Source organism: Zingiber officinale, chromosome 5B, assembly GCF_018446385.1.
Source record: "Zingiber officinale cultivar Zhangliang chromosome 5B, Zo_v1.1, whole genome shotgun sequence".
Taxonomy (NCBI): Eukaryota; Viridiplantae; Streptophyta; class Magnoliopsida; order Zingiberales; family Zingiberaceae; genus Zingiber; species Zingiber officinale.
Window position 1 is genome coordinate 85,595,278 of NC_055995.1, and position 11,179 is coordinate 85,606,456.

Here is an 11,179-nt window from a genome sequence, read left to right on the forward strand (position 1 = left end):
CAATTACATTTATTGTTAACTCAAAGCATTTTATTATATTTATGATAAGTTAATTATCAATTACGTCTTGTTCGTTTTTCTGCCGGCTTTATAAGTAGGTTTGAGCTGTGAGATTCATATTCCCGCCTGAAATGAGATGAGGTAGCTATGAATGATTTAGTTTGCATAGAAAACAAGTTTTTTTCTCAAAATAGATACATACCAGGGGCCTGGTTCTGTACATCTCAACAATGTTCGCATGAGAGTATATGTTGAGTAATCGAATGTAGAAGTCCATCGACAAATCTGAGACTATAGATGCTGGATGCTGCAGTAGCAGATATCCAAAATTCATCCACAACTCTCGTAGCACAAGAAGCAATTGAAAAGAAGCAGTGGCCTATATCAACGACTTCTGCTACCACCCTAATGAAAGTCAGGTCCATCACTGCAGTAGCTACCTACTCTTCGGATCAAGTTGTTCTTGTTGTCAACGCGTTAGCAAATCTTGTGGGTTCTGATTCGTGCAACCTTGAAGGGGCACACTCTTCACCTGCGTTGAACCAGTTGAAAGAGTCATGCATGTGCATCATAAGACAATTAACTTGTGCTTGCAAGTAGATGCAAGTCTGGAAGTGATCATGGAATCGGCATGTTCAAACAATCTACAGATTTCATAATAACAATTGAAACTGAAAATGCAATATGAAAAAAGAAGATCAAAGAAAAATCTACTTAATATAATTAAACATGATCAAATCTACTTAATAAAGCTCTAGGAAGTTGATCAAAAGGATAGATGTGTATACATAAATAAATAAATAAAAAGGTTAGATGAGTGTAAGTGAAACTCTACCTATGCAAAACTTTTTGTGCATTTTAGAAATTTAATTAGAGTTCTGGAAAGAAATGAATTAGCAAATAAATTAACACCTACTTTAAAGAACTCTGCAGCAAGTCCTATCATTATGCAAGTAAATACAAACTTCCTATGATCTTCATGAATTAACTCCTCGAGCTCTCTCTACATGTTTTCTAGTTAGAACCAAGAATAAAGGAGCCACCTAGTTGCTCTTGTAAATAAAAGTACTTTGCAATCTAGTCTTCCAAACTTTGCAAATTATTCAATTTCTTAATCAGTTAAACCTCTTATCATCTTTTGTATTAACAAAAATCATTATAAGAGTGTGTTCATAATCGAACTCTGCTTGCAACTTTCTTTCCAATAGAGCAGTAGAATACACTTTTAAAGCATGGCTTTCATCTCTACTTTTTCCTATCATTAGCATCCAGAACATTAGGAAGAAATACATTATAGGACAAAACCTCAATCACAGATATAATTCTTATTATTAAATCTGAGATGAAATGAGTACCAGACCTTTGCTTTCTAGGGCATACATTTGGTCCTCCAACTTTTTGGAAACTTCATGCATGCCCATATCACTGTATGCTCGGATCATTGTTGCAAATGTAACACTATCAGGCACACAATTCTTTTCCTTCATAAGCGCAAACATTTCTTCCATAATTTTCAATTCTCTAGCTTGCCCATATGCTGCAATAACACTGTTGAAGAAAGGTGCATCCAGTACAACATCAGTATTCTCCGTTTGCCTGACGATCGCAGGAACCTTCTCGAGAAGACCAGCTTTATTGTATCCGCTAATTACAGAGCAGTAAGTAACAGAGTTAGGCTTGACTCCCTGAATTTTCATCAAACGGAAATAATATTCCATCTTCTCAATATTGCCAACCCTCCCAAAACATGCTATGATAATATTGAAGGTGACTGTGTCGGGAGAAAAGAAGCGTTTCTTCATAAAATTCATAACCAACCCCATCTTCTCAAACATGGCTACTTTACCATACGACTTGATCAAGATATTGAACGTCTGGATGTCAGGCTCGATACCCATATGCTGAAATTCATCATACCACTTTTCCATGTCTTCTATCCTTCCATTATTTCCATAAGCCCAAACAAAAGAATTCATTGTATATATGTCAGGCAAGCATTTTCCAGTCTCAAGCATAGTGGACAAATGACTCTCCATCTCCTCAAGCATCCTAGCTTTCCCATAACCATCTATAATGGTATTATGAGTAACTGTATTCGGCTCGATCCCCAAATAAGACATTTCCATAAGCAATTGCGGAATCAACTCAAAGCGCCTAAGTTTGCAACAACTGCTAATGAGGACGGTGTATGTATGAGCATCTGGTTCACAATCAGAAATTGCATTCATCTCCTCAAGTGTAGAAATTGCCTTGTCTAGCAGGCCACTATGACCATATGCGCCAACAAGTGATGTGTAAACATCAAGCGTTGGTTTGAGGCCTTCGGACAGCATCACTCTGAAAAGTGAAGTTGCATGATCAGGTTGCCGGCACTTGCCCAGCATGGTTAATAGCCTTGCATAGGTTCGGGAAATTGGCTGATACCAATGCTGTCTCCGAACCAGTCCAAAGATCTGTAGTATACAGAAACCCTACAATCTCATTAGTCAGATGAACTGCAATGCTATCAGTTATATTACAACAGAAATAAGAAGAATTAGGGTCGGTCAAATTGAATCCCTAGACAAGGGGAACAAATTTTGAGGACGTAAGCAATCGATTTCGCTGTAGAAAGGGGAAAAATTAGGGTCGGAGTACCTTGAGAGCGGATTCCCATTGGTTAGCGGATATGGAATTATCGAGCGCCTCAAGCACTGCTCTGGGCCAGAGGCGGGTGAACTTGGCAGAGCCGGCCTTGCGCTCGACTCCGAGGACGGCGGCCTCCGTCCTGAGGATCCGAGACAGGTCGAGCCGGGCGTTCTGCTGGGGCCCTTTACGGGCGTTTCTCCTCCTCTTCGCCGCCCTGACGTAGAGGTTCCGCTGGCTAATCCTCCTCGACGGGCAGGGATCGAGACTGCAGGAGGAGGAAGAGGAGGCGGAGGAAGACCAAGCGAAGGCAGCTAATTCGAGCGGAGAGATGCCGACGGCCATGGCGACTGGATAATGCGAAAATGAAGCCTCGCAAGCGTTCTGATTATAAATGGATGCACTTTTGCGAAAAACTCCACAACATTTTACAATTTGGTAAGTTCGCAATATATCATCATTTCACCCTTTAATATCTAGACATGATAAACACGAAGGTTATATTAAATCCCTTCATTAGCCTACCATTCACTCACAAATACAAGACATAATGACTACAAGTATTAGTTAAACATATTACTATAAATGCTTGCTTCTTCATAAGAGGCTGATGATGTTGCTCGTGGACGTGTGAGTGACTTTCAAGAGTAGACCATCAAGATCGACGGGAAGCAGAAATTTTTGCAGTAGGCAATTTGTGGAAATAGTTTCAGGTAGTGGAACAAGTATAAGCACATCATTCTTTTTGTTCAGCATCCCCATCACAGTCAAGCAAGTTCCCTCCCTTATGTACCTGCGAGTCATGGGTAATTAAAGAAATAACATGGTAGTGCTAATGTCGGTATTACCATGGAAACCCTATCGATACCCTTCTTCCAGACGCATCGGACGGGCTTCACACGATAATCTTCTTCCTTGTAGCCATTTCTTCATAGTAGAAGAGAGATCTCTATTTGGTGCTGTTATGTTCACGAGTGTGTTTTCGTGAATCAGGGGGATTACTCTGGAATCGTGGCCAGCCTTGACCAAAGCTCTTATCCCAGATTTGGCATCTGTTATGTAAAAATCTGCTGTCAATCTCTGTCCAAGGTACAAACAACTCATGAGAACAATTGCAATACTATTTCTAATCAAAAGGAGAAAAAAAAAATCAAATAGAATTCCATAGCCAAGGATTTTACAGGTTTATTATTCTTTTGTTTCTATAAACTATTCAAATGGTGGGAGTGAAAGCGACTTAAGTAGAGAATAACAGAGGTCCAGTTTGCAGCGACAGGTTCAAACTGATGCTTCTTGTATTTGTATGAGAGGTTAAGTGAGAAGGGATTTTAACAGACATAAACCAGCATATGACAGTAAAAAATGCCATATCATTGTTATACGTCTGGTAATAGCTGTAGCCTCCGTCACAATTGCAGCCGACAACCATCCTTCGATGAGCTTCCAAATTCCAATAGTGTATCAAGTTGGAGCACAGGTTTTGATGTTGTTCTATTTTCTATGAGTGTGGAACAACATATCTAAGACGTCTTGAGCGTAGAAGAAAGAAGATTTAAATCTATACAAGTAATCACTCTCAGATAGTAGTATTTAAACCTTTCTCCCAAGACCTCAGATATCCATCTTAGCATTCCCATTTCTTTGCACTTTATTATGTTTCCAGACTGTGTAACACTAAGTCATAAAAAATGACTGTTAGTAGCATAGACTTCTCCCTTTACTCTTTGTACCTTTAACACTTATTGGTCCAATTAGTTTTAACCATAGATTCCATTGGTTATATAACAACTTTGCACCATCTAAAACTATTTTCTAACATTTATCATCATTGCGACTTATAGCTATTCTCTGGCACATGCATCTTAGCATTCAATCACACAAACCTCCAAAATCTCCTCTCAACTTCAAATGTTCATTATTTATCTTATTAATGATATCTCCATGAATATCTCCTTATTGGATATTAGTTTCAAGAGATCTAAAACTTGTATAAGAATTTCATATTCATTGATCTCAATTATCCCTCAATTTTTTCTTATCAAAGAAATAATGTTTAAGATCACATTCTTTCTCATACATGTTAATTGGCAATAATTAAGAAGAAAGAAGACGCAGCTTAGAGTCAATATCTCAGTGTATTCCATGTTACGATTCGCAGAAATGACTTAGTCTTAACCATTCAAATGACAATATTTCAAATTATGCATGAAATTGCATTTTTTATATTTGAGTTTAATCCTACTTAACCTACAAGTTTAGTTTTATTTATTTAAACTCTCATCAATCTGCACAATTTGGCCTACAAATACCATTCATTAAGGAGATTTATCGTGAATATCATCAGTGAGTTCATCTAGACACAACATCAAAAGATAGGAACTTAAAGTTGACTCTAAATAGACCTATAATTAAAAAAAAAAAATCATTTGTAAAGATCCCAATAAAAAATATTTACAACATTATCATACATGTCCTGTCTTCTCTAAAGCTCGACACCAGCTACCTAATGATTCTATCGTAAGCTTTTTCTGAGTTAAATCTATATTGTTTTTATTAGTTGATTTATTATATAAATAGCACTGATTGATCTTGTTTTAGACATGAAACAAATTGATTTTCAAAATCTCTTAGGGTGCGTTTAGTTGAGGGTTATCCTTGATAACCTTGGTTATCAACAAAAATCCTATTTGGTTTAGGTAATCGGCGATTCCTAAGTAATGATCCATGTTTGACACGTCAGTAAAAGGGGCATGCAACCCGAAATCGAAAAACCTCGGAAAAGTGAGATAACAAAATTTTTTAACCAAATTACCCCTAAATTTTTTTATAACGACAATTTCATTTTAAATTATAAAAATTAAATAAAAATTAAAATATGTAATATTTTATTAAAAAACTAAAGTTGTATTTTTGAAAATATATATATATATATATATATATATATATATATATATAGAAAGGTTAAAAAAACATAAAAAAGGAGAAAAACGTTTCAAATTAAAAAAAAAAAAAAAGTAAAAAAAATGCAAAAAAGGAGAAAAGCGTAAAGTAAAAAAAATTAAAAAGAAAAAAAATTTGTATGATTGATTTTGTAACTAAAGATAATCCAGTAAAATATGAAACTAGGTTATACATTAAAACCTTCATACAAATAAGTTTACGTTACATTACCTAGGTTGAACTAAATAACATTAAATTATGTTTTATTCCCCGTAACTTTGGTTATATAATTATCTGGTAATCACATAACCAAGGTTATACATGATAACTTGAATCAAACGCACCATTAGTCTTTTCCCAATTACATTTTCTCAAAGTTTCAAGATATGCCTCATTATTTGATATCTATGTACTAAAGATCTCTAATAAAAAAAAAATCAATTAAGCAACTCTCACACGTAATAACATAGACAGAAATAAGTGTAAAATATGACAATAAATATAAATTAAATAATAAGATTAAATAGAGGAATAACCTTAACGAAATTTTCCAAAATTTTTTGAAATTTTTTGGAAGTTGTATGGTGTAGGTTACGGGGATAAATATTGGGACTAGGGGAAGCCTGTTTAGGCTACCCCATTGAACGAGGAAAAGTTTTATTTTTCTTTTTCTTTTCCCTTTCTTCCACGCCGTGCCCTATCGTTCCCTCTCTGCTTGACGCTGATTCCACCTCTTCCCCGAGCTCTTCGCCTCCCCCAACCGATCCTCTTCCTCAACCGACGGCAACGTGACGCTCCTCCTCCCCGAGCGTACAAAACCCAAGCCGATCCCTCTCCTCGCATGCCCTAGCCGACGTCGTCTCCCCTCCCGATTCTTTCTCCTCCTCTACTCGTTGCCGTTCATCCACGCGAGCAACCGACGCCGAGGGAGTTGTTCATAGCCGCAGACGCCGTCGTCACTAGGGTTAAGCCGCTGGACTTCCATCGGCCTTGAGGCAGCGTCTCCTCCTCTCGGGCTCTAGCGGTGCAGCTCCGATCGCCGGCCGCTAGCTCTCCTTTGTCGGGCTAGGCACCATAGCAGCCACCACCAGGCCTTCCTCTTTCCGATTCTTCACTGCCATCTCCTCTTTTCACTGCGCCGATTCCTCTGAGCCCTAGCCTCTCTTCACTATACCGATTCTTTCCTTCCTCTCTGGTTGTCGGCGATCTTGGAGGTAGGTGTTCTGCCCTAGTTGTGATTTGGTTCCTGATCTCTATATGGTGTTGATCTGAGGTGTCTTAGGTTGGAGGAGAGCCACACCAGTTGGTTTCAGCTACAATATCCAACAGTAGACCATCTTTCCGACAGTAAACCCTTCCGGCTGAGTTCCACCAGTGGACACCTTAGATTAGTTAAGTTTTTAAGCTAATTTATGTTGACTTGCTAGAAAGTTTTAGGATGATAGATTCTAGTGGATATTTCGTGATAATTAGGGTTGAATGCCTTGATGCGGATATGTTGATTTTGATTTAGAGCTTTTTGAAACTGCTGTGGCGATTTTGTTTCGGCTGAGGAGTTAACAGGAGGAGGTTGATAAGGTCAGTTGTTCATGTGTAGAATTGGTTTAGGTTTAAACTGAATGATGGAATAATTAGGTTTAAGGAAACTAACTCTAGTTGACTATTGAGTTATATTTAATTAGGGTTAAAAGGTTGGATCTAATCTAAGCTTCGGGTTAGATCCGATTTATTTAATTAACCGAGATCAACAAATAAAATTAGGGTTTCTTGGTTAATAGGAATTTTGATTAAACTATTGGATATCTGTGAGCATGGCTTAATTATATGTATGCTGTTACAGGGCTTTGATTCGAGACGAGCGTCTCGACGTAGGGTCTATTTTGGAGACAATCTCCACTTTTTGAGGCGGGTACCTTGACTTATCTTTAAATATTGTCATTTGATATGCATAGTAGTTTTTAACAAGTAGTAATGATTATGTTCATATCTGCATCGGTATGTCACTACTAGTTACTTGTTGCATGTTTGTTTTTACTTACCTGTTTTGCATTCATATCTGCTTGATTATATATATGCTCATAGAGGTAGTGACAAACCATGCCTTACGATACACCGGATTAGACATTTACCATATCTGACATGTGTACCTGGATCTTTGTATTTGATCCATCTATTTTTAGTACATGTTTTATGGAGGTAGATATGGTTAGGATTTTCATGCTTAGTGTCATGCACCATCTTGCATGATTGCATGCTGAGCGATTGGTATCCCCATTATTGTTGAACTTATCGCCAGTTACATGGATCTGCACACACAACCACTCATGAGTTAGTGGTATTTCAGGCAGGGTGTGTGGCAGTTTGCTCTGTTAATGCTCCGCTGGTCCACTCATGGATAGCGTGGCGCAGCGTGGTAGCACGTCAGAGACCCTTCCTCTGGACTGTCTCAAGGAGATGAGAGTATTGAGCTCCCCCACTTATGATTTGGGGTAGGAGGATAGGTGTACTCTGACAGCATCCTGTCCACTCGGTCACTCATCAAGAGCAGTGATGGCAGAGTGCACAGTTGTCATAACCCTACCCACTCGGTCTCACCATCGTGTGTGAGACGGCTGACTGGCGTCAGGGGTGACAATGTCATTTGTATCATATGCATGATTACATTTATTGCTTGTATTTGCTGCACTTTATTTGTTGCATATTTGGTGGATGCATATGCTTGACATGCATACAGGGACATGCTACTTTTGGTCAGACGATCTTATTATTCTGATAGGAGATCCTAGTGAGTACAACTTCTCCTTTTCTTACAGTTTTGCATTTTCCATTACTCCAGGAGACTGTACACATATTTATTACTATTGGTTATTTCTTACTATGCATGTCAGTCCGGTATCCGCTAAGTGCTGGACTCACCCCGTTGATTATTACTATTTCAGGTTGATATTGTCAGGAGGTTCCAGTCGCTAGTCCCTCACCACTTGTCGCGACGGGTTCGCATAATTTGATTTTTGGTTTACTTGCTACATTTAATATATACGTGATGTATAACTGTACTCATGGATGTTTATCGAGTTTTGGTCTACTGTTTGTGTTTTCCGCTATGTTGAATTTTCTGTTGTGGGTTTGTGTTTTTTCGTCGTTGTAGTAGAGTAAGTTTTCATTTAATATAAACTGCGTGGTTGTGTCAGCCGGAAGCTGAATATATAAACTGCGTGGAATGCCTATTTTTATTGTTATTGTTCCGACCGTGTTGGCTGAAGTTTGTGTGGCCCTGAGGGCATGTAGTAAAGTTTCATATTGTCACCCGTACAGAGGAGATGCTGCCGAAATTTCTTCTGACAGGGACTACCTAGGACGTAACAATAAGAAAGGTCAGCCATCAATTAATATCAAAATTATAATCGGAGAACTCAAGGAGTGAGATTGTATAAGTTTTTTTTGCAGCTAATTAACTTGGCAAGTCCTCACAACTTAATGTGCTACAAGATTCCTACTCTTTTCATTTAAGTAGATCTCATATCAGCTTCACATTTTTCACAAGTGCAATAGTACTCTAGTCTTTTATGTGCCATTCTAATAAATTTTAGGGTTAAACAGCTTTGAAATGATAAAATAAAGGAAGGACAAAAGTTATTATTTTTCTGGATAAAATTTGGAACAGACAAAAGTCTGAGAAATATTTGAAGATACTGAACATTACTGATGAGCATACCTCAACGTAAGCTAAATTCCACTGGAAGCATCGGCAGTTAAGATGACCTTGTTTTAACTGGCATCCATGATATTCATACAAGAGGGTTGATGTGTAAACACATCTTCCAGCCTTTTCATATGAAGATTCGAGAGAGAAATCTCCACAAGATGCAAACTAAAACAATTGGAAAAAAGAGAAAAAATATCATAAGCACCCAACATTTCTTATAGTTTACAACTTCAAAGAAATCCTATGTGAGAAAGTACCAAACTGTCAATTCAAAGTTAGAAACCTATAATGCATATGTCAAATGCTTACTCATAAGGCTCTTCCAGTTTACCATAAGTATAAGTTTTATTTCCTTCAATGGACTAGCTTTATCACAAGAAAATGGAGCCATACCAATGACTATTACTGCATAAAGCATTTTGGATGATGAAATGGTTTCAATCTTTTCAAGATAAATGTAATCCCTCATAAAAAAGAACTTGATCAAACAAGAATGACCAAATGGGCTAGGGAAAGACAAAATAACCTCATCCAGCCCCACTCTTCTGCCCTGCCTCAAGCTGAAACTTACCTACGCTTTTATGCACGCAAATTAGGTGTAGCCCAATCCCTGCAACACTTGGGTTCCATTTACAGTCTTGCCAGGACCGCACACCACCAACTTCAAACATGAATATTTTTTTTATACAACAAAGAGAGGGAGAGAGGAGGGGAGGGGGGAGTATTGCATTCATTCATTGATGCTAGGTAGAAATTATGCCAAAGTGTACAAAATAAACGTCCCCAGATATATCACAGTTGTGCAAATAGCAAGAGATGTCACTCGGTCACCTCCTTCCAAATGCCTTGGGGGCGCCTAGGGTGATTGCATCACCTTTTGCCACAATAGTCATCCAAATAGCAAAGATTATTTGTATGACATAAATAGGTAAAGTAAAAAAAAATAGTCATAGATAACTTTTCAAAAGTCTATTCAATCTCACTAACTGTATTGTAAGGATTTGTGACGGGGCATATCATAGAACATTTCAATCAATCACAAATCTTCTTACTAATAATTCATTCCTCACCAATACGAAAAGATTTACACTGGTAATGAGTATCACATATGCGGGCAAAAATGTGAACTCTGATTCCAGCTGACCTAACCCATTTTCATTCTTCAGTCGGCTTCAAAAATTTGGGATGCAAGATTGTTATTCACAGCCATAGTCAAAGCAACACAAAAAAAAAGATTCAAAAACTGTACTAATACAAAAGACACAATAGCATAGACGTGTGATGTTCAGCGAGATGGAGACCCCAAAACAACCATGAGGTTTTAAGTGTTACATGTAAACACAGACCATTCAAACTATCACCAAATAAAAAGGGGGAAAGATAAGGAGGCATTACCCCAGTGACCTTGACGAGCTGTCCGTCGTTGGCTTTTACCAGATCAGTTTCCGGAAACTGTTCGAGGAAAAGGCGGATTGCCAAACTCCTTCGGTGGGCGCTGGCATTCCAAACAAATAAACCCAAGACGAGTGCAGCCACGACGAGGACTGATACGAGGAGGGCGGCGTTGTGGACTACGACGAGGATGAATATGGAAACGCCGATGCTGGCAAGGAAAAGAGGGATGAGAACACGGGGAACGGCGGCCGGGACGGGGGCGAAGTGCCGCTGTCGGTCGGCGAGCACCGCAGCGGAGAGGTCGTTCATCTCTCGTCCTCCGTCTCCTCCTCGCCCTCCGTCTCCGCCTCCGCCACCGCCGTCGGATCGACGTCGCCCTCAGGCATCCACCACGGTCAACAGCGATAAGAGAGGAGAAGAGAAGAGTGAGGAAGCTGCTTCCTTTTTGTTTCTTGTTTCGCGTTTCGAGATTTTAAGAAAAGTGACATCACATGTTAAGGGTCATAATTTCAC

General features: G+C 38.7%; 2 protein-coding genes across 3 annotated transcripts; both read right to left on the reverse strand.

The window, feature by feature from the left end:
- Positions 1-74: 74 nt before the first annotated feature.
- On the reverse strand, positions 75-2,979 carry LOC121984775 (pentatricopeptide repeat-containing protein At3g53170-like). 2 transcript variants are annotated; one of them, XM_042537905.1, is made up of 4 exons: positions 2,638-2,979; positions 1,361-2,453; positions 203-532; positions 75-126 (listed from the first exon to the last, which is right to left on the reverse strand). In XM_042537905.1, exons 1-3 carry the CDS (start codon positions 2,968-2,970, stop codon positions 453-455), a joined length of 1,506 nt encoding a protein of 501 aa, XP_042393839.1. In that variant the 5' UTR covers positions 2,971-2,979; the 3' UTR covers positions 75-126; positions 203-452. The 2 variants fall into 2 exon arrangements, with proteins under 2 accessions (XP_042393839.1, XP_042393838.1); XM_042537904.1 differs by having other exon boundaries at positions 1,361-2,471.
- An 80-nt stretch (positions 2,980-3,059) lies between these two features.
- Positions 3,060-11,132, reverse strand: LOC121984776 (uncharacterized membrane protein At1g16860-like). The gene is made up of 4 exons (XM_042537906.1): positions 10,667-11,132; positions 9,281-9,436; positions 3,494-3,705; positions 3,060-3,418 (listed from the first exon to the last, which is right to left on the reverse strand). The coding sequence occupies exons 1-4, from the start codon at positions 10,973-10,975 to the stop codon at positions 3,223-3,225; spliced, it is 873 nt and encodes a 290-aa protein (XP_042393840.1). The 5' UTR covers positions 10,976-11,132; the 3' UTR covers positions 3,060-3,222.
- Between the last annotated feature and the right edge of the window lie 47 nt (positions 11,133-11,179).

Coding starts and splice junctions, on each gene's coding strand:
- LOC121984775 (XM_042537904.1), bottom strand. CDS start 2,970: ATGGCCGTCGGCATCTCTCCGCTCGAATTAGCTGCCTTCGCTTGGTCT. Junction 2,472..2,637: donor AATGGGAATCCGCTCTCAAG/GTACTCCGACCC, acceptor ATGAGATTGTAG/GGTTTCTGTATACTACAGAT. Junction 533..1,360: donor GTATGCCCTAGAAAGCAAAG/GTCTGGTACTCA, acceptor GGTTCAACGCAG/GTGAAGAGTGTGCCCCTTCA.
- LOC121984776 (XM_042537906.1), bottom strand. CDS start 10,975: ATGAACGACCTCTCCGCTGCGGTGCTCGCCGACCGACAGCGGCACTTC. Junction 9,437..10,666: donor AGCTCGTCAAGGTCACTGGG/GTAATGCCTCCT, acceptor CAATTGTTTTAG/TTTGCATCTTGTGGAGATTT. Junction 3,706..9,280: donor GGAATTTAGCTTACGTTGAG/GTATGCTCATCA, acceptor TACCTTGGACAG/AGATTGACAGCAGATTTTTA.